This window comes from Centrocercus urophasianus, unplaced genomic scaffold (genome assembly GCF_019232065.1).
Source record: "Centrocercus urophasianus isolate 14NV4802_14NV808 unplaced genomic scaffold, USGS_Curo_1.0 seq_792, whole genome shotgun sequence".
Taxonomy (NCBI): Eukaryota; Metazoa; Chordata; class Aves; order Galliformes; family Phasianidae; genus Centrocercus; species Centrocercus urophasianus.
Window position 1 is genome coordinate 1 of NW_024885413.1, and position 22715 is coordinate 22715.

Sequence of the window (22715 nt, forward strand, 5' to 3'; positions counted from 1 at the left end):
CTGCACTCCGGGCGGGGCCACGCGCCCGGCGCTGTCCACTCTCGCGGTGCTGAAGGTCCGAGCGGATCGGGGGGGGGGGGGGGATTGCAGCGCTTCTGAGACGGGGGCACTCGGACGGGGCGGAACCAGGCCCTGTAGGAGGCTCTGTGGGCACAGAGGGTCCCTGGGGGAGACGAGGAGCACGGGGGGCTCCGTGGGATGTGGGAGACTCAGGAAGTCCCGTGGGCCACACTTTGGCCTCAGGTCATCCAGACCCACGAGCTCGGTGGGGTCCCGGTGGGTATCCAGGAGGGACAGAGGGTCCCACGCTGCCCTACCAGAGCTGATGTTCAGACGGATCCCGGAGATCAGCACTTCTCCTGCCCACCTCTCTGTTTGTGAATAAAGCTTAGAGGACCACCTCCCTTCCCTTCCTGAGCAATCCCCCCAGGCCAGCCCTCTTCTCCCGAGCCCATTAGTAAGAGCAGTGTCCACTGAGGGGCTTTTTATTATTATTTTGCTATGCACAATTTTTCAGGCATGAAATTGGTCTAAGAGGATTATGGTCCGTTATCATCAGCAGGAGTATTTTGCTGGGATTTTCAATTAATATTCCAGAGCACCTCAGGAATACTCACGAGGACTGGGTGGCTGCCGTGGGGCATTTGACCCACAGCAGTGCCCACCAGAGCCTCCTCTTGTCCCCTGGCCAGCAATGCAAGTGGGTGGGCACAGCCAGAAGCCCTGAAAGCCCATTGCAGAGCAGTGCTGCTGCTTTTACCTCTGTTTGTCATGGAAGTCAGCCTTCCCCCAGCAGAGAAAAACTTATTCCATTCTTGAACAGGGTGAAAAACCCATTATCTTCCCCCCCCATCCACTCTGCACACTGCCTCTGCCATGATTTACTGCGAGTCGTGGAGGATATTTTGCTCTATATTACAGAGATGCAGCTTAATAGCATGGGGGAGGGAGAGGGACACAGAGTCCAGGCTCCTGCCTCCTCTGTTTTCTTGTTGATATACTTGGTGACTCAAGGGAGACAGCTCTGTGCTGCAATTTCCTCACTAGAAAATAGGGACGTCGGTCACTCAGCCTTATGAAACTGCTTTGAGATTCCTGGGTGACCGTTTCTGCAAGGGAAAGAAAACTATTATTTTTATGGCTAATATGATCATAATTCTGATTATTAATCACCGGGCAGTCAGGATTTAAGGTTGGCCTCCTGCCCTCCTCTCATCCCATAAATCAGCCCGGCCTGTTTGTGGACACGTCACGTGGATGCGGATGTGCCCGATGATGTGGGCACGTGTCGGCTTCCAGCCCTCCCCAGAAGTGAGCAGATGCACAGAGGGGAGACTGGGGGTGCCAGGAGGGCTTTGGACATGGGAGGGAGCCCAGGACTGACCCCCAGCCCCTCTCTCAGTCTTTAGTGCAGCCTGGGAGGCCTTGTTTTCCTCTGGCCATGTCAGGTGGAGCCCCTTCAGTCCTCATTTCTCTGGCCAGGAGATCTCATCTGATGGAAGATCCTTCTACTAAACCTCTTCCCCATGCAGCCCTTGCAGCTGGAGATGCATCCTGTCATTCTCTCTCAGGTTATTTTCGACTGAGCTCCAAGGGCCTCTCAATGCCTCTGTGGCTCTCCTAGTGCTTCCCATAGCTCTCCCAATCCCCCATTGGCTCTCCCGTTGCCCACAGTGTCTCTCTCAGTGCACTGATGTGCATCCCAGTCCCCCATTGGCTCTTCCAATGCCCCCATGGTTCTACCTGCTCCCTCTACCAGTCCTCCATTGGCTCTCTCACAGTCCACTAAGGCTCTCTCAATCCCCCACTGGCTCTAACAGTGCACTCACGGCTCTTCCATTGCCCCTAGGACTTTTCCAGCGACCCCATGGCTCTCCTAATCCCCCACTGGCTCTCCCATTGCCCCCATGATTCTCCCATTGCCCCCATGGCTCTCCCAGTCTCCCATTTCATCCAGTCAAAACCAGTTCATCCACGAGGCAGTGAGTCCATGCCCTCAGGAGTGCTTTATGCCCAGGCTTCTTTCAATTCCCTGGGCTTCTCTGGGACTTAAACATATGTTTGCAGTTAATCCTGAGCTTACATTCTATCCCAAATAGGAAGAACTGGGGTCTCTGGGCAAATTATCCTGCTGTTCAAGGCAGCTGAAGGGCTCCCTCTAATTCAACTGAGCATTAATCCTCTCTCCCTGCTCTGCTCTTCTCCTCCTCCTCCTTCGCTCGGTTCCTTCCTCCTCCTCAGGCAGCATTTTTGAGGTTTTATTCCTTTCCCCTTCTTTCCTTCCTTCCCACACCCCAAGAAATCAGTGGGAAACTTCCCGATTTCCTGGGAAGACCAGGTGCTGGGTGCCGTCCCCTCCTGGTCCTGCACCAGCAATCCCCATCGAACCATCTGTTCCTGCAGAGTCTGGGTTCAATCAGGGCATGTTTGGTTTGCCCGGCAGGCAGCGAGCTGCGGGACTCTGCAGGATAACACCAGGAAATAAAATATTTGCACTGCGCAGGGAGGTAGAACACACCTGCAGCCACAGGGCAGGCGTCGGGTCGGGGGAATAGGATTGGGTATGGAGTGGCAGGATGGGGACACAGGGCTCGGTGAGGATGGGCAACCACCCAAATCCCAACGCTGCAGCTGCCGGCTGACGCCTGCCGGGAGAAATGTTTGCCAACTGTGAGCTGGTGTTCCTCCACATTGCTGTAATTAGAGCTGGGCTGCAAACACAGCTAGAGAGTGAGGCTGAGGACAGAAAGATAGGACTGCTGGCAGCCAGCAGGGCTGTCTCCGAATTGGCACAGGCATCCTGCCTGCCTGGTAGTGTTTGTGCCTCGGCTGCTGGGAGATGCTCCAGGGATGGACAGGGGAGAAGGAGACCCGTTTGGAGTCTGGAAACCTGGGTAGGACTTGGTGACATTAAGCCAGGTCATGGGGGTTTTTCCCCAGCAGAGGCCAGTTCTCATTTGGAAGCAGCAGAAAAAGCCATGGAAGCTCAGCTCCAGGATGTGACATGCTCAGTTCATCACCATTTTGCATGTGCACTCTGCACAGAGGGAGAAACTGAGGTACAGAGCAGGATCATGGCTCTCCCCTCGTTCTTGGGATTGGGAGGATGGATGGAGAGAGCAGGGGATGGGTGGGGTGAGCAGAGGATGGATGGGGTGAGTAGGAGGATGGATGGGGCTAACAGGAGGATGGATGGGGTCAGCAGGAGAGTGGATGTGGGGAGCAGAGGATGGATGGGGTGAGCAGCAGGCTGCAATAACTCAAGGCAGTGCTGCAGGGATGTCCAGGTAAGGGCAGGATGCGGCCACACGTCACGCTGCTGGGAGGTGACTGCTGGTGGCTGCAGTGAGTCTGCTTGTCTGGAATCCTCCTTGGCTGAGGGAGAGGAGAGCTGAATGCTTGGGCTCCGTGACACGCTCTGTCATCACCTCTAGTTCATGGAAATTCCTTCCCTGCTCTGTGGGGAAATTATTGGCTCAAGCAGGAGGATTGGGGATGGTTCCCTTTGTCCCATGTGCACTGAATGGTGGGTATGAGGATGAGGTGACTTCTTGGGGTACATCTTGGGGTACTTCTTCTGGTACATCCCAAGGAAGCAGGAGTGGCACTGCCAGGGGGGACAAGGACAGAAAACAGCAGCACAGAGCTGGGGGTACATTCATAGGGACCACCCTGGGTGAAGCAGCCTGTCCCTTCCCAGGGGCTGATGCAGGGAACATGGGGGATGTGAGGCTCCTGGGATAGGGGGCCCGGTGACCCTAACCTTGTGCCATATACCCCTATTGACATCCCCTGCCCAGGGTGGCCCCTGCTGCTGGCCCCTGGGTGCAGGTTGCTGCCAAGCTGCTGCTGCGTGTTTCCAGGCGCTCCTTGTCCCTGGGGAAGGGGAATGTGAGGAACGCAGCCCTGCACGCCCTGCCTGGCCACCCACCAGCTAAGAATAGACCTGGTCTGGCCGGGCCCCCTCCAGCACCAGGGACACGGGGTCCCCCTCAGCAGCCACCTTCCTGCAGCTGAGTGTGGATAATAAGCACAAAAACATTGGAAAATGTTTTGTTTGTTTGTTTGTTTTTAGCTGTGCCCTAAGGGTCCCTGAGATGGAAAAGGGAACCCAGTGTGATTCTTGCTTTTGATTTGTGGGGTTTTTAAGGCGGATTTGCCCTCTGCGAGTTTTGTGCCCACACATCCCCAGCACAGCCCTGCAGGTGTGGGCTGATGCTTTCTGAGCTCCCCTCAGAGGAGCGATGTGAACTGGAAGGGAATCTCTTTTTTTCCCACTCTTTTCTATTTACTTTTATTTCCTAGGGAGCAATTTTGCCAAGCCTCCTAATTTCAGCAGGAAGCATGATGCAGAAGCCAGAAGGCAGCAAAATCTCTCCAGATGTTATCACAATGGGGAAGGGAAATCATCCTCCTTTTAAAGGTGTCCTGTAGAACATAAGCGATGGGTTAGCAGAGCCCTGAGGGCATCAGCAATTATTGATTGCTTTGAAAACTTCACCTGTTCTCCCACTCACGGCTCAGACACTCCATTTAAGTTCAGGTTGGGATCTTTGCTTTGCCTTGAGCTGGGTTGGGAGCAACTTAGTGTTCTGTTCTGCTTTGTGGTTAAATCCTGGATCTGTGATGAAGGTAACGTGGTGTCCATCTCCTGGGGTGAATATTTGTCTTGTGTTGCCTCTCTGATCAGGAGATCAGTGCTCAGTGCACCCATCATCCACCACTGTGGCATTGTCTAATGTCCTCTTCCAGGACATTCAGCTCCTTGTGCATCCTCAGATGCTGACTTGTATTGCAGCCCCTGATTGATAGTGTCCAGCGTGGCTCTTTTTCTCTCCATAAAGCAATTCTCATGATGCTGGCAGGACCTTGTTGACCTTGGAGACCTCATTCCTTCATTAATTGTGCAGAAAGGAGCCACGGGGCTCAAAATTACCAGCAATGAGCAGAGCTTGATGGCGCACACCTGCATCAGCCTGTCCTATGGGGCTGGAAACAAGCTTGGCTTCACACCAGCTCTCACCTTGCAATGGGATATGACATAAAGTCTTTGTTCTGTGAGCTGGGATTTGGGGTAAGGACAGTGCTCAGTGTGCTGGGACACAGGGCAGCTGCTTTGGGGTGGGTGTGCGTGGGTGTTTGGGGCAGCTGCTTTCTCAGCCCAGGGAATGTGGTGGAAAGAGAAGAAACTGGTGGGGGCCCCTCCCTGTGAGTGCACTGTGCATGGATGGAGGAGGGTTGGAAGCAAACAGCAGCAAACCTGAGCATGGCTGGGCAGACATCTGCCTTCTGCTTGGGTGCCTCTGGGGTCTCAGTTTCCCGATATAAGAGATGGCTGAGAGTGGAGGCAATCAGATGGGAGAGACAGCAGGATCCATCCTGCATCCCCTTATTTCCCCTATGGGTCTGCAGCAGACCGCAGCTCTTTAAGGCTGCAATAATCCCTGGCCTGGGATTAGTTTTGCACCTAATCACTGCAGAACAAATACGAAGTTTTATTTACAGAAGCAGAAGAAAGATGGGGGTGAAAAAAAAAAGCCTCAAGCACTGCTGATCCCAAGATAATCGGAGCTGGAGAGCGGGCAGCGATCGCTGACCTCAGAGCCCCCCCTGGCTCTTACATAAGTGCACATCATCCAGTGCTGGAGCATCCCACTGAGATACCCCACCCCCAAGAAAGAGTCGAGCTGCTGCACTGGGGGTAACGAGACATGGGTTTATTTCTCATCCATGCAAACAAACAGCCCAGCAATGGGCAAACCAGGGATGGGCAGAGGTCAGAAGCATGCTCTGTCCCTCCCAAGCCTGCCCTCTGTCACTTGGAGCCCCCATGGCTTTGCCCATCCTGGCACAGGGGCTGGAGATGGGTGGTGGGGGTTCGCTCTGGATTCACTCCCCCTGGGCACAGGAGCAGTCCCTGATGGCTCCGTGCCTGCCGGTGCCTGAATTTCTCTTCCTTTTATGCAGATATTGGCAAATAAATAGCTCTTTTCTGCTTTGGCTCTTGCATAGTGGAAAAAAATTAATGTCCAACCTGATTGGAGACAGGAATCCTGGGCTGTGGAAACCCATGGCTTCGTGGGCAGAAGTGCCCTCAGCATTGCCACCAGCTGCCCAAGTGCCCGCGCTCGCACCCTGTCTGTGCTCCCCCGTCTGTGGCTGCCTTATTTCAGTTCCATTTCCGAGCTGGATTTGAAGGCCTTTCTCCTTGATGAGAACAACTTGACACCCAAGAAAATGGAGACGATCAGGAAGACAAGTGCCAGTGCCAGCAGGACCCAGGCACCCGCAGTGGCTTCTTTGGTGCCCACAGACATGCCCAGAAAATCAGTTGTGTCAGTGGCAGTTCGGAATTCGGTGGCTGGAAAATAGAGAAAGGAGGGATATGGTTGGTGCTGGTGGCTCTGAGCTGGGTGCTGGGTCACCTGCCCCAACTTGGCTGAGCTCTTAGGCGACTTGTTTGCTTGAGACTCAGCTTGCTGTGAAATCAATGAGAGACATCCAAATCCCCTGTGGTTTTTGGGGTGGCCAAGGAGCCAAAAGGAGCAGCTCCATGCCTACTATGAACTGCATCCCTACCCTGGTGAGGACCAAAATCTGCCCCCACCGTGGACCACATCCAGCCCATTCCCATCTGTACCTGTGTAAGGAGTCCAGCTGTACTCGGGCCAGCCCAGCACCTCCCCATTCTTCGTGTTCTCCTTCACCAGCCATGTCATGAGGGGCTCAAAGTAGCTCATCAGGGCCTCTGCTGACATGTTGGGCTGCCCCGTGATGAGTTGCATGGCTTCAGGCCATGGCTTGCTGAAACCCAGCTTCATGGCATCTCTGTGGGGGGAGAAATTGGATCCAGTGGATTCCTCATGGCCCTCATCTTCCCCAAGGCGTGGGGTTCTTGGTGCCAGCAGCCCTGGGGCACAGTCTGTGCCTTCTGACACCCACAGGGCTGTGAGCACGGAGAGAGGTATTCATGTAGGATGTTGGAATAAAACCCTCCAGTGAATTCAGCCTGATGCAGTTCACTTTATGGGTTGAAAGGGTTAATTTTGCAGGCAAATTCCATGAAGCGAGGGGGCTGTTTTCCCCAAGGAACAGGGGGGAAGGCGCGCGCGGCCCGGCGGGGGAGGAAGAGGAGGAGGAGGAGGAGGAGGAGAAGTGAGCCTTCCCCCCTGCCAGGGTCCCAGCTACCATCTAGTGGCTGCTTTTGCAATCACAGCTGCAGCGCCCAGCCCAGGGTCCCACAGCCCAGGGACGGGGACGTGGCTGGAACAAGGAAGGGATGGGGCACCAGGAGCTGCACTGCCTTCCGTCTTCCTGAGCCACAGCTTGACTTTAAGGTATTTGGACATAAAGGCCCTGCCCTGCCCATACACCTACCCCAGGAGCTTCCCAGCCTCCTTGGACTGATAGATGTCACACGTGTGCAGGGGTCCCGTGTGCCCAGCTGCTTTGCAGAGCGCCTCGTGGAACTGGAACTGGATGACGAAGCTGACGAAGTACCTGCAGGGTTACATGGGGACAGATCCTGTTAGTGGCTGTGAAGGGAGCTGAATCCCCCCCTCCTGCAGAATCTCAGCTTGGAGAAGTGTTACTGGCTTTGAAGCTCCATCTGCATCAATTTGGCCCAATCTGGTGATGCCATTTTTCCTTTTAACGTGTGCTTACAGCTACTTGGAGAGATGAGCCCATCCTTGCTGGATAGTTCCCAAATCCAACTTCTGCCTGGGCTCATTTATCCAAGAGTTGCCCCCTGACCAAGCTCTGCTTGCTCACCTGATGTAGGGGACGTTGGCAGGGATGTGAAACTTTGCCCCTGGGTCAAAGTCATCTTCAGACCTTGGTACTGGTGGGCACAAGCCCTGGTACTTCAGCCTGGGCCAGAGAGGGAGAATTAGTCTAGCTTGAGTTATGGAGGGTTGTGAGGACAGGATGAGGGATTATGTATCCCACCACGTCCCCATTGCAGTCATCTGGGTCACATGGAGAAAACACAAAGAGGAATGATGGCCAAGCACCAAAGAGAGGTCTGAATGTGAGCATACCTGAGGTTCCACCACTGCTGGTTGTACTCATCCTCCTTGACCTGCCCATCAAACACCCTCCAGCGCCACTGGTCTATGAGGTATCCAAAGGGCAGAAAGGCAATTTTGTCCAGGGCGATGCTCATCAGGTAGTTGATGTCACTTTCTGCCCAGGGTGAGAAGATGTGAACAAGGCAGTACTGCAGCCACCTCCTCACCCAGTATGGATCATTCCACCCAACAGCAGAGTGTCCCTCTTGCATCTTGTCCCTTCCATTGATACTCAGACACTGTGCATGTGCCTGGTACCTTCTTCCCCGACATTTCCAGCTGCCTCCCCAAGCACTGTGCTGTGTGGTGTTCCCATGCCAGCTCACCTTCATTTTCTGTCACTTGGTCCAGCAGGTTGATGCTGTGCAGGTGTTTCGGGGTGGAGACAGACAAGGCCATAACATCCCCGATGGCCTCGTGGAAGCCAGGGTTGGCTCCATCACGGAACGAGATGGGCTGGTCCATGTACTGCAGGAAGTACTGCACGTGGCCCATCTCGTGGTGCACTGTGATTAGGTCATCCATGTTCACCACGGTGCACTGCTTGATCCTGGATGGGGATAAGTGGGAGGGGGAAAGAACAGAGGGCAGTGGTGAGGGATCAAAGTCTTCAGGAAAGACCATACCCCATAAAGCTGATTTTCTCTTTCCATGTCTCCCCTCCCCAGGTCTGATGCCAGACTGGGGTGGTCTTGCTCCACGGGGTCGGTCTCTGGCCATCTTGCTGCCTTCCTGCTGCCCCTGCCCATTCCCTGCTGGTGTTCATTGCCTTTTTCATCCTCCAGGGCAAGTCGGGGTAGGCGTGGATTGCCCTCCATCTGCCATGAGGGCTACTGCCAGCAATGCCAGCATCTTGATTACCAGTGGGTCTGTGTGCCCTCATCCTACCTGAAGTCCTTGCGGTTGTAGAAGTCCCAGGCTGAGGCATGACACACCACCTCCCGCCCATCTGCTGGCTTCTCAATCATGGATTTGTCCCAGAACTCCTGCGGCATGGGGATGAGGCCCAGGGAGGTAAAGAAACGGTCTGACTCCTCAAACATCATCTTGGGAGTCCAGCCCTGGGGAGAAGCAGACAGAGGGTTTGGTGAGGGGCAGTGGAGACTCCTGGGGTTGCTGGAGGGAGGCTGGGGACAGTCTTGTCCTTCTGGGAGGGGAGATCTGTAGGTGGCAATTAGAGCTGGGTCCAGCCTGTGGTACATCCAGATGGGGAAAGAACAGAGGTGTTTCATACAGGTTTTTGGTAGCATCAAAGCATTGTGCAGTGTTGGCGTTGGCTCCCAAGGGGCAGTTCAAGCTGTGAAAGCACTGACCTGTTGTTTCATGGCTGGGGTGGCATCCACCTTGGTGGCATCTGGGTAGGGCATCACCAGGTCGAAGATATTGGACCATGACTGGGCCCACATGTTCCCTGGGAAGTGCAGGAGGGAGACACAGAGAGGAGAGAAAAGGCAACCAGTTACTCTCAACTTGTGCACAAGATTAGCCCGGCAGCAATCTTCTTTCTGGGAAACACAACTCTGCCCAGCAAAGCCCTTACCCAGCAAGTGAGCAGGAATGGGACCCCTCAGGTTTATGTACTCTGCTCCATATTTGTTGTACAGGGCTCGACGTACGTAGGCATGCAGGTTGAGGTACAGAGGCTGCAGCTGCAGGTACAGCCTCTCCAGATCTTCCTCAAAGGTGGATGTCTCATACAGGGATCTCCAGTAAGCTCCATTGTCTGTGTATCCTGTGGTAGAGTAAGAACAGAAGCTGTCAATTCCCTTCTTGGGAAAGTCTTGCACCCCAGGTTTCCCCAGTGAGACAGAGGACCCAATGAGAATTGGTGGGACCTCCAAGATGTTGGCTCTGATCTGGATGATCAGCTCAATTCCCTGCTCACAGGGTTCCAAGGTGATGGTGGGTGTCTGAAGGAGTAGGACACTGACCATTGAGCACAGCTGCCTTGTTGCTCAGTTCCACGTATCGCTTGTATTTGTCCTTGATTTTCGCCCCAGAAGCATCCCGCCAGCCCTTCCAGACAAAGAGGAGCTCATTATAGTCCCGTGAGGTAGCCAGGATGTCTGTGAGGTCTGAAGAGAGAGCAATGAAGGCAGACTGATGGTGTTGGTTGGGTTGGCCTGCTGCAAAGATGCTAGACCCAATGCACTGCTCAGGGGGCGTCACAGAGAGGGTGGAAGGTGACCCTTCTCTGCACCCCTGTGAAGAATCCCTCTTTCCTGGGGCTGCTGCAGAAGAACCACTGAACTCCCTGCCAGCTCTTACCAGGATCCAAGGGGTGGCAGGTGTTGTCCTCCCTGCAGACCTTGGCTACGCTGTATGTGGTCTCCATATCTGAGAGGAGGGTGTTGTACTGCAAAGGAGATCACATTATGTGAGCTTCTTATCCTTGCTCCTGCTCCTGGGGAACAACACAGCCTCTGGGTGTTTCCTTCTGCCCCCTTCCACACTGTCCTGGAAGGTTGTGTGAGCCCAGAAGTTGAATCAGTACGGAAAGTGTTGGGCCAGCACACAAGGTGCTGCTGTCATCCAAGCAGCTGGACCCCACTGCAGGATGGCATTGACAACATTTGGGTGGGAAACCCTGGAGGCAAGGACCTTCCCTTTGTGTAGGAGGTCCCAAACCATCACTTTCTACAGTGGCAGGGGCAGCTGCCCACTGCTACTTCCTAAGAGCTGGGAGAAACCTGTCTTCACACAAAATAGTGGCAAAGGACACCCAGCCCTGCTCTGTCCCCTTGCAGCTCACCTCCATCAGCTCATCCTCAGGCAGGGCTGCCCTCTCAAGGACACTCAACTTATTGAGGATGCGGGTGACAGTTTCGTCCTGGAAATCCGAGGGGTCGAACTCCCTGGCTCTCAAGCCATACTCAATGGTGTGCTTGGACATGGCCAAGTTCTTCTCCAGCTGTAAAAACAGGAGACAGGAGAGGAGTCACCTGAGGGAGATCCCTGAGACAGGCCATCACCAGAAGCACCGCCTGCTATGCCACAGCTGCCACCATCCTCATGGCTTCTCACATGTTCTTCCCCATACAATCCCAGGGTTGTTTCCATACCATGACTTCCCTGTTGTGGTCAGTGATGTTGGTGTTGTAGTCCCAGGATGCCTCAGTGTAAGCATTCCACACCACTTCAGCCGTGCTGTTGTACTCGGACAAGAACTCCTTAGCTTGTTCTTCATCTACTATTTTGTCTAGAGGAAGATGAGGGAAGAGAGAGGAAGTCTTGTTTACGAGAGCATCTTTCCATGGTTGAATCTTTCCCACAGCTGCAGGTCTACTAAAGGATGCCACAAGCTGGGAGGAGGCTGCAGATGGAAGCTTCCCGTGGGATATCAGGACAAACACACTCTAGACCCACTTGGGCAGGCGAATGGCACCTGCTTCAATGGAAGATGAAACCACCCAGGAAACAACACCCTTAGGCTGAGTATTTCTCTTTTTCCTGGTATGGAGGCCCCACTTATCTGCAGCAGAAACCTCGTCTTGCCTAGGGTTTAGTGATTTCCTTTGGTTTCTCCCAGTCCCAGCCTTACCGATGCCTTCAGGGTAGTCTTCAGGGACAGGGGGACGCCAGTCGTACTCAGGCCAGCCCAGCACCTCGTTGGTCTTGTTGTTCTGCTCCTGCAACCAGGCGGTGACAGGGCTGAAATACTCCAGGAGTGCCCCAGCATCCATCTTATCCGTGCCAGTGAAGTTGAACAGGATTTCCTGCCACGACTTGGAAGACCCAGCCTTCAACACCTCCCTGCAATGGAATGGGAAAGTAAGAGTTGGCATGAGACCAGGGCATGGATGGGAAAAAAGCAGTGGTGGAATCTCAACACCACAAGGGCTGAAGATACTGTTCCTGAGAGGGACACAAACCTGGAAAACTGCCACTGAAGCCCCCCAGCTATCCTGTGCTTGGGGGCTGAAAACTCTCCATCACATTCTCATGCATTCATTAACACCCAGGGAGTCAATGGGAACCAAACATGCTTCAGTGACCTCTTGTCTGGGTGGAGCTAGTGATGGGGATAATAGCAGGACTCTGGTGAGGACCACTCACCCCACCCCAGTGCTTCCATGAATTTCCATCTATCCATCCATCCATCTGCAAAGCTATTTCTCCAGCCATCTCCATGGCCACTTTTTCCTTCCTTCCTTTCTTCTTTCCTTCCTTTCTTCCTTGCACACCATCAGCTTCCACGCACACATCTGCCCGTGGCGATTGTCCCGACCCTCCTCTGTCCCCACCTGAGTTTGTCTCCAGCCTCTTTGGACATGTAGATGTCACAGGTGTGCAGGGGACCGGTGTGGTTGGCCGCCTGGCACAGCGCCTTGTGAAACTGGAACTGGAGGATGAAACTCACAAAGTACCTGCCGAGGAAGCCCGTGAAGGTGAGCACTGGGGACAAAGGGAAGCAGATGTGTCCCAGGGCACGGCTGAAGGCACCTTGCCACACGTCTGCTCCCCACTGTTTTTGCTACCAAGCACTGGATGTTCTTTGTGTCCTGAGCAGGAGCAATGCATCCCAGCCTCTATCTGAGAGTTGGGGTCCCTACACCCCCCACAAACCCCCACCCGTTCCCAGCACCTCCTCTACCTGATGTAAGGGGTGTTCCCAGGGATGTGGTACTTTGCTCCGGGGTCGAAGTTGCTTTCATTCCTTGAAACTGGAGCACAAATACCCTGGTATTTGGTTCTGTAGACAACAGAGAATGAGGATACAAACTGGAAAGAGAAAGCCAGATGAAGCAAGGAAGGGAACAGGAAAAGAAGACACGGTGCTAAAGAGAGCTGAACAGTTGTGTCCTTTCCTGTATTTGCATTCCTCAACCCAACCATCCATCCATCCATCCAGCCAGCCATTTCCACTGCCATTTTTTCCCTCCCTGCACATCCTCAGCCTCCATGCATGCCTCCACCCTCGCTGACCCTCCCTACCTCAGGTACCACCAGTCGTAGTTGTAACGGCTCGGGGGCGTGCGGCCGTTGAACACATTCCAGCGCCACTGGTCGATGAGGTAGCCAAAGGGCAGGAAGGCAATCTTCTCCAAAGCCATCTTCAGCAAGTAGTTGATGTTGCTCTCTGCAGGGAACAGAGCCTGGATGGGGCTGGGAACGAGCCTGGGTGGACAGCACTAAGGTCACCAGACTTTTTGTTGCCAAGAGGGTGAGGAGAGCTGGATGAGCAGTTGGAACAGCATTTCAACTTGTAGTTTTGCTCTCTAGTGAAGCTTGCAATGGGGCACAGGAGGTTTTTTCTAGCTGCAGCTCCTGCCTGGGGCAACTTGGAAGTGACAAACACAGTGTTCCCTTGCCCTCAGCCTGGCTCTCAGCATGAAAAGGTCTCTGATGAGGGTAACTTAATGCACACGTTCACTCTATAAGGTCTTCAGGCTGAAAGGGGTTTGCTCCCCAGAGCTGATATGGTGCAACAAACAACGCTACAGTTTGAATCCAGAACTGGAGTCAAAACTGGGACAGCAACCACCATTCCATGGGAAGCACAGCAGGTGGTGACATCTGCTTTTCCCTGCTCCCTGGGGAAACCCTGCAAAGGCAGGTTGAAGAAGGACCAGCTGGAGACCCAGCTGAAGCTGTGGGGTCGGGGAGGGTTGGCAGCAGTGCTCTGAAGGGCTGCTGGCTGCCATTGCAGTGCTGGCGTGCCAGCCAAGGACCCGTTAGTCAGACAGTGATGCCTGGAGGAAGGGACCATCTGCTCCATGCTTGTACAACACCGGCCCAGCACTCTTGTATGCTGTGACAGCTTCCCCGTCATGGAGTGGATTTAATGACAAGGCGGGAGGACCCGGGACTCTCCCTCTGCAAAGCAGCCGCCTGCAGCAGGAGGCTGTGAACACTCTGTTTGCTCTGCTGCCATCTGCTTTGATGTGCTGGCTGAGAGGTGGCTGCAGGGAGGAGATCCTTGCCAAGCTAGGCAGTGTCCTGCAGTGACAAGTCCTCCTCTGCTGCACTGCCTGGCAGGCGGACGTGTCATCCACTGACTGCCCTCGTGACTGAGCACGTGAGAGCTCAGTGCTACTTCTGCAGAGCTGCTCATGGGGCTCCTGGGAGCTTCTTGATGAGGGGAGGGGAAACACCAGAAAAACTGATGCTGATAAAGCATAGAGATGCTGCTGTCAGGTTTGGGACTGCTGGGGAAGGGAACTGCTGCTCTTGGTGGTGAAAAGGATGAACTCAGAGGGTGGTGAGGCACTGGAACAGGTTGCCCAAGGAGGCTGTGGATGCCCCATCCCTGTAGGCATTCAAGGCCAGGCTGGATGTGGCTCTGGGCAGCCTGGTCTGGTGGTTGGTGACCTGCACACAGCAGGGGGTTGGAACCAGATGATCACTGTGGTCCTTTTCAACCCAGGCCATTCTATGATTTGATGAGTCAAGAAGGGGTTGTTGATGGAGACAAGCAGGAAATGTCCATGTAGTCATGAGTCAAGAAGGGGCTGTCTGTGGAGCCAAGAAGGTATCCATGCATGGATCCACAGAGAAAAGAAGGGTCTGCGCTTGTAAATAAGCGTGAGTAAAAGGCATGGCGCTTCTCCTTCTCTGGGCTGTGTTGCCAGACCGCAGCCTAACCTGGCACACCCCCCTCCCTTTCTGGTGCCACGGGCAGTGTTTCAACCCTCCAGATCTGCAGAGCAGCTGCCGTACCTTCATCCTCGACAGCACTGCTGAGGAGCCCGATTTTCTGAAGGTGGCTGGGAGTGGAGACGGACAGGGACATGACATCACCAATGGCCTCATGGAAGCCAGGGTTGGCACCACCACGGAAGGAGACAGGCTGGTCCTTGTACTGCAGGTAGTACTGCACGTGGCCCATCTCGTGGTGCACTGTGAACAGCTGCTCCATGGTCACTGTTGTGCACTGCTTGATCCTGTCGGGTGAAAGCAGCATTACCTGAGCCAGGTGAGGGCTCCTGCCCTGCTCATGCACCCCTTGATAGGACCTCAGGGTTCCTTATAGGGTGGCAGAACTCCATGTGGAAAATGTAAACTCAGTGAAGGGGAAAGCAGAGCAGTGTGGTACCTCGAAAACTTATCCCACAAAGGGAAAGTTCAGGCTGGGGGTACCCAAAATGATGACCATCAAGGGGGACTGAGGAGGGTCTTGTCCTGCAGACCCCGCATGACCCACACACCTGAAGTCCTTACGGTTGTAGAAGTCCCATGCTGAGGCATGACACACCACTTCCCGGCCATCTGTTGGCTTCTCCAGCATGGACTTCTCCCAGAATTCAGGTGGCATCTCCAGCAGCCCCAGGGAAGTGAAGAACTCCTCCGAGACCCGGAACATGTGGGTGGCATTCCAGCCCTGGTAGGACATGTGGGATGGTGTAAATATAGAACCCAGAACTGGTCCCACTGCATCACCATACCCTTTTCTCATCCGCTGCCTCTTTGACCATTTCTGGAGGGGAAGTGGAGTCATTCCTGTGTTCCTAACCCTCCCCCAAAATGGCTTTTCTGCTGTTCAACATGCAGATATGGGCAACCACCCTCATAGGCTAAATGGTATGGCCAATACCTCCCCTTTTTTTTTTTTCTAACTGGTGCCACTAACAAGTCCCTCAGTCCTGTACCTGATTCACCATGGTGCTTGTGACATCCAGGTTGGGCTTATCAGGGTAGGGGACCATTAGATCATAGATATTATTCCACTGCTGAGCCCACATGTTTCCTGAAAGCAGAGAACAGCAAGAGTGGAGACAGAGATGGGACAAGAGGAAGAGAAACACAGCGATAGTTGGGACCCTCCCCCTCCCCCAGTCCTGTTACAGCTCTCCAGCCCCACCAGCACCCCTGGCCCTTACCGAGGAGGTGAGCAGGGATGGGGCCCTTCAAGTTAATGTATTTGGAGCCATAGCGATCATAGAGCTTTCTTCGGACAAAAGCGTGCAGGTTGAGGTAGAGTGGCTCCAGCTGGTTGTAGAGATGCTCCAGGTCATCCTCGAAGGTGGTAGAGTCGTACCAGGAGCGCCAGTAGCTGCCTGTGTCCTCAAATCCTGCAGGGAGGCAGTGATGACCCCTGGCTTTAACCCCAAAGGGCCGCCCCTATATCCAGCCCCAAGAGCTGGGACTGTTGAGCATCAGTGGGAATTTTACTCCTACCTCAAGGTGTCAACACCTGGGCAGGGGGAAGTGGAAGCTCTGTGCATAAGGGATGGGGAGAGCGGGACACCACACTGCCTGATTCCCACCCCGGGACCCCCCCATATCCCCCATCCTGCTCGCACCGTCCATCTGATACGCCTCGTTGCTCAGCGTCACGAACTCCTCGTACTTGGCACGCAGTGGGATGCCTGCAGCATTGTGCCAACCCTCCCAGGCGTAGAGGAGCTTCTTGTAGCTGCGGGAGCTGGCCATGATGTCTGAGATGTCTGGGACAGAGGGGACAAGCAGAACATGAGAGCCCAGTGGGAAGGGGGAGCAGAAGCAGGGCACGTCCCACAGCTGGTCTGTGAGGTGCCACCACCATTGCATCGGACACAGATCACAGAATCATAGAACATAAGATTGGAAAAGAACTACAAAGGTCATCAAGTCCAACCACCAACCCATCCCTACTGTGCCCAACTCGTAGAATCAGTAAGGTTGGAAAAGATCTCTAAGATCAACTCGTCCAACCATCAACCCATCACCACCATGGTGCTCCAGACTTGTGCTCCAGATCCTTCAAACCATTCTTCATCCCCAACCCCATGAACACAAACCAGGATCCTATCAACCATGACCTGCTGAGGAGCTGGGGATCGGAGCACACTGGATGTGGTCACTGGGAAGCAGGGGACAGGGATGGGAACGATCTGTACCTGGCTCCAGATCCCAGCAGGTCCCGTTGTCAAGGCACACCTTGGCTGTGGAGTATATTTTGTCCATGTCGCTCAGGATGCTGTTGTACTGTGGGGAGGGAAAAGGCATTGGGGCTGGAAGGGGGTGGGAATGGCTGTTCAGGCAGGATTTACAAAGACTTCCCACCTCCGGAGCACATGAGTGTGTCCGGAAGAGGACCCAGTGTGTTTGTACAACACAATTTTGGGGGAGGTGAGCATCATTTCTGCGCTCGTTGTGCAGAGGCTCTTTGGGACAGACAACCCATGCACAGCCTCCATGTCCTGCAGCACAGCTATTTATAGTGCCCTTCATCAGATAGAACAGCCTGTTTATCAGAGAGGGCAAAAAAAAAAAAAAAAAAAAAGAAATTAAAAAAGGAGCAGGAGGAGGGAAGGGTATTTATTTCTCCAAACTTCAACAACAGCAAACAATAGCGACAGGAGGTTTCCTGGAACGTGCCCAGGGAGCTCATTCCCAGGGAAGGAAATTCCGTCCCTCTCTCTCCCCCATTCCTCTGTTTGGGGTGGGCGGAAGGGACAGTGCTGGATGACGGCAGATGGTGCAAGCAGGGGGAAATGCAGATGATGTGTGGGGAGATGTGATGCTCTCTGTTATCAGGGATAGGTTTCCAGGAAGGAACCGGGGCCAATGCTGCTTCTATGAGGATTGTATCAGTGGGTTCACAAGCCAAGCTATGTTGCAGTGGAGAGGTAACCCAAGAGCCAGCAGAGATGCACAGACATTGCAGCCTGGAGTATTTTACTGTCATTTAAGCTGCAGACCCCGCAAGCTCAGGACTACTATGGGGAAGTCCCAGGCCATCCTGACGTACCCAGTGCTGGGCTGTGCTCAGGAACAGCTGAGCCAGCTGGTCTCCAACCATGGGTATATGTTGGATGGTATGCAGGGCACACCCAGAGCCCCTCAGTGTAAGCAGGAAATCTCCAGCTCCTCCTCACAGGTAGCTCTGTGCTGATGTTAGGGACTGATACCGGCTATGTGCATCTCCAAGGGGGAACCACAAATCCCATCTGTCCCCTCCATCACTTCCCCACTCCACATCATCCCCCCAAAACACAATGAAGGGCCAGCAGAGGGGTCTGGATGCTCAGGGAAAAATGGTTTTCAGAGGATTTAGCAGCATGCAAGCATCTCCATCTTCACCAACACATCACCTACCTGCTGCCGCTTGTCCAGGGGCAGGTTGGAGGGCCCCAGGGTCTGGATGGAGCCGATGATTTTCTTCAGCTGTGTGTCACTGAAATTGCTCCAGATGTTGCCATACAGCTCTTTGGCTTTCTTGCCCCACAATTCTGTGAAGTTTTGTTCCTCCAGCGATGCCTCGACCTGCATGGAGAGAGGGGGGATGTGCCACTGCACGCAGTGTCACGAGGGTTTGTGCAAGCCAGAAGGCACGGGACATGTGGGGACAAACAGAGACATCCCCAAGTGACATTTATAGAAAGAGACAGCAGTTTCCAGCAGAATCCAAAGCTGCAGACAAGGAGGTGGCATTTGAGACTGTTTTGGAGGCGATGTTGTAGCTTGGGTGGGATGGGGACACAGGGATGGGAAGTCCATGCCACGTGGGCAACCCCTGCTCTGTGCCCTATGAGCCCCACACCTGGGTTTCACCTGGCAAAGGAGCACTCATTTGCCCTGGAGATGCAACCCCTGGAGATGCACTCAGTTTTGGGGCTCCCATCATCTCCAGCCTCCAACTCTGCCAGCCCCAACCTAACTTTTCAGGCTGTGGGACAGCAGAAGCTCCTGCACCGTGGGAATTATTTAGGCAGCTGGAGCCAGCAGCCACAGTTTTGGGAAAAGGCTCATTGCAGGCAGTAGCATCCACACACCCAATAGGCAAACACTGATTTTTTTGGGAGAATCCCAGCCTGAGCAGTGGGCAGTGAGAACACACACAGCACCTGCCCTATGCCATCCCAGAATGATTTATGGAGCTCATTAACTGTTAGCGTGGCGTTTCCAGCCTGGCCCCAACAAGCCTGGTTTGTTTTAGTTTAATCTCCACATTCTCTTGGGAGGATGGGAGTTGCAGTTACAGGGATAGGAGTTGCAGTGCAGTGGGGCTGGAGGTGGCTTGGGGGAGGGAGGGAGATGCCTGAAGCAAAGTCAGGAGCCCTCCTTGGGACATCCTGGTGCCTCCAGCCTCACCCTAAGGACATCACCCAGGGACACCCCGCAGCAAGGGCCCCCCACCCATGGGAGTCCCCACTACGTGTGGAGGCTCATGAGGGAGATCTGATCCCTTCCAGCACCCTGTTTCTGAGCCAGGAGATGCAGGAGGCAGAGTCCAGCTGTGTTTTGTCTTCTCCTTGAGCAGCCGCCTGTGTTTGGTCAGACCAATCATGCCCTAAATTCTCCTGACAGCTCTGGTAGTGTGAGCTGAGGCTGCCATCTCTGCCCCAGACCCCTCTGTCCTTCCAGGATCTCTCTGCCCATCCCTGCATGGCTGAGGGCTGCTGCTGCCCAGTGCCACTGTGTCCCCTGGGCCACCTCTCGGGTGCCAGGTCCTGGGGGATCACACAGCTGGCTCAGCCCCTCTGTGCTATAGCTCTGAGCAGGGATTGCCTGGCCCAAGGGTTCACCAAATCCCCCCCAGATTCAGCCTTTGGGTCACCCCATTAACCCTTTGGTGCTCGGTCTGCGAGTCATGCAGCTCACATCCCTGCTGTCTCTTTGATGGGCTGATGTCAGGGGCTGGATCCCCTCCTCTCCCTCTCTGCCTGGGGTAACACTGCATTGGGATTGGGCAAACGGTGTGCTGGGTGCTTTGCAAACCACTGGGAGCATCTCCCATAGGGGGCAAAACTTTGAGCACAGCAGCCAGAAAAGTTCAATCCATCTCCCGCCTCTCATCCCAAAAACCATCCAGGAGCTGCTGGGAAGGGAGTGGGGCTGGCTCAAGAAGCACTGACATCACAGTGAATGCACAGTGAGTGATCCTGAGGTATTTATTAACATGGGAAAGAGAACAAGCTGCTCTGGGGTGCCTCCAACCCCACTGCCTCAAGTGGTTGTGATGCACCCACTGTGCCCAGAGGTCCCTGTACCCACTGTAACATCCACAGCTGGGTGTGTACCCAGACCTCACTTCAACTCACCCTAAAAGGCTGGAGGGAGAACATGGGGTGTCCTGCCAAGCTGGCAGCAGCCCTGGCAGTGTTCGTCCCCATCCTGTCCCTGCTGTGCCCTGCATGGACCAACAAGCAGCACACAATGTGTGTTCCTGTCCCACAGGCTGCTGGCCAGGCTTGGGGCTGTGCGATGGTTGCTTAGGGCACGGAGGTGACACACAGGTCCCCAAATGCAAGTTGGTCACGTATAGGTTGTGCTGATCCTGTGTCCAATTTGCTGTGGGGGGTGGCACATGTAGCTCTGAGCTGCATACAGCGCTGTGGTTGTGTCCCCATGCCATCATGTCCATAACCCCAAGTCACATCCCTGTCCCCACGTCACGTGTGTGTCCCTGTGCTGTGGCCATAGCAGCTCCCCTTATCCAACAAGCATTAGAGGAATGTCCAAGCAGAACAGGGGCCAGGCACAGCTGTGCAGCTCCACGTGCCAACCCCTTCCACACCTGCAGGGAACCCACAGCATCGCTTTCCTCTGGGATCTGCCAGCACCAGCTGGGCAGATGTCAGATTTCCCATGTTTGGAGCACGTCCCCAAAGCCAGCTTTGTCCCCATGGGTTGGGGATGACAGAATGTTGCCCCGGTGCCACCCTGCTGCATATTCACACTTGGGGCTCTGGCAAGGCACAGTGCCTGGGACTTGGAGGGGGCAGGGCCAGGGACACTTAACACCTGACCCCGATATGGGAAGGGGGGGGAGAGGGGGGCAGGGAAGTGAAAAGTGCTGGGAATGGGGGAACACCTCTAAAAATAAACCCGGGCTGCCGTGGGGCCAGGGCTGTTGTGCTGGAGGCTCACCAGACGGACAATTTGGGGGGAAAACATTGCAATTCCCAGGCTGAGAGTCCCAGCCCTGTGCCAACGCCTTGGGGCACTAAGGAAGGAACCTACAAGGAGGAAGGAGAGGAAGGTGGACGCCGATCCCGAACCTCCCCCTCCTCCCCCCAGCAGCACCCACTCCCCGCTGTCCCCATCCCACCACCCACCTGCAGGGCAGCGTTGGCGGTCGTCAGGTTGGTGTTGTAGTCCCAGCTGGCGGACACGCTTTGGAACAGGACGATCTCCGCCGTGCTGTTGTAGGCATCGGCGAAGAGAACGGCCCCAGCCTCGGTGGGGTCGAACTCGGGGGGTTCCAGCCCCGGCTGCAGGGCACCCACCAGGCTCAGCCACGGCAGCAGCAGCCCTAAAGCCGCGGGCATCGTGGTGGGAGCTGCGCTGGAGCCTTGCGAGGGAGCTTCCCGACGCTGCTGCCTGCTTATAAGGCAGCGCTAACCCTGCCCACCGTGCCTGCCTCTCCTCGCCGATAAGAAGCGAGCATTTTTGCGCTCGCCCTTGGGCTGCACCGCAGCGGGGTGACGGCGCTGCCTTTGGGGTGCAAAGTCCCCTCGGCTCCCGGCCGTGCCAAAGGGAAGGGGAAGGGGTTGGGAGGGAAGAAGGAGAAGAATTGAGGGAAGGGTGGGAATGAAAATAAAGCGGGAGGAAGGCTGGCAGCGTGGGGTGGGCGGCTGCGGGGTCTGTCCCAGGCTGGGCTCTGGCCTCGGGCTCCTCCCCCAGCTGCGGCAGAGGAACCCCAACACGGTCATCCCAGATTGACCAACAGCTTCTTGGCACACACACGGGCCTAATCTCATTTCTCAGAGGAAAGCAGTGTTTCTTCTGACCGTGAAGGAAATCCCATCCCGTCCCACAAAGTGTTTGGATTTGAGGAATTAAGCTGATGACAAATGAGTAACAGAAAGTTCTTTCCGAATGAAAACCAGATCCACTTTTGATGGGCTTGACAGCTCGTTATGAGTCGTGTTTTTATTTTGTTTGTTTCTTTGTTGTTGTTGCTTTTTAATTAAATAAATCCCTTTTCCCTGGGGTCTGGCCCCAGCCCTGGGAGCTGTGCCCAGGTTGAGGCCCTGGGCTGAACACATCATGCTGACCACATCAGCACACTGTGGGGTCACAGCAGACACCCACCATGGAAATGGGAGTTTTAAGGAGGAGAGCAGGGCAACTCTTGGACTGTTGGCCCCACTTTGTGCTGGGCACAGCTGTGGCGACCCAATGGGGAAGTCACAACTCTTTGAAAAGGGACAAATCCTCCCACTGTGGCTCCTATGAGATGCAGAGAACCACTTCCAGAAGAAAAAGAAGGGATTTAGGAGCCTGCAAGCCGCTGACGTCAATAAACCCCTTCCAAGAATCACAGTTTCTCAATCACACCACATCCTGATGCGAGCATCCACAAAACCTTCATTGCTGACGCTGGTCCTGTGCCCAGTGCTTAGAGCAGTGCCTAGAGCCCGGACACCATGGCACCCACCTGCCCCCCTTTGCCATCCCCTCTCCCACATGACCCTAGAAACTTCCCCGAGAAGTTGGAAAAATGGTTGGTTTGGCTCCAATTTGGCTGATGACCAAACACTAATGAATGGAGATTTCCTGAGGAGCGCCAGCCCCCTGTTCCCAGCTGTGCTGGGGAGGGGTTTTCCCGGCCACTCGGGCTGAAATGGGCTCTGCAACCTCTGCATGGTGTGAGGACCCCAACAAGGGCAGTTTGATGCCCTTTTCCATAGGGAAGAGCTCACGGTGTTTCTGTGGTTGACGTACCTGAGACGCTTCCAAATGCTGCTGCTGCTGTGGGACGTTGTGTTGAGC

General features: G+C 54.7%; 1 protein-coding gene across 1 annotated transcript; it reads right to left on the minus strand.

Moving 5' to 3' along the window:
• Nucleotides 1-5696: 5696 nt before the first annotated feature.
• ACE (angiotensin I converting enzyme) lies at nucleotides 5697-21283 on the minus strand. Its single transcript, XM_042838386.1, has 25 exons — nucleotides 21056-21283; nucleotides 18093-18260; nucleotides 16892-16979; nucleotides 16316-16459; nucleotides 15893-16084; nucleotides 15662-15759; nucleotides 15221-15393; nucleotides 14733-14956; nucleotides 13008-13152; nucleotides 12667-12765; nucleotides 12317-12439; nucleotides 11614-11825; nucleotides 11135-11271; nucleotides 10825-10983; nucleotides 10341-10428; nucleotides 10004-10147; nucleotides 9613-9804; nucleotides 9386-9483; nucleotides 8961-9133; nucleotides 8399-8622; nucleotides 8043-8187; nucleotides 7774-7872; nucleotides 7378-7500; nucleotides 6641-6828; nucleotides 5697-6361 (listed from the first exon to the last, which is right to left on the minus strand). Exons 1-25 carry the CDS (start codon nucleotides 21266-21268, stop codon nucleotides 6165-6167), a joined length of 3846 nt encoding a protein of 1281 aa, XP_042694320.1. The 5' UTR covers nucleotides 21269-21283; the 3' UTR covers nucleotides 5697-6164.
• Between the last annotated feature and the right edge of the window lie 1432 nt (nucleotides 21284-22715).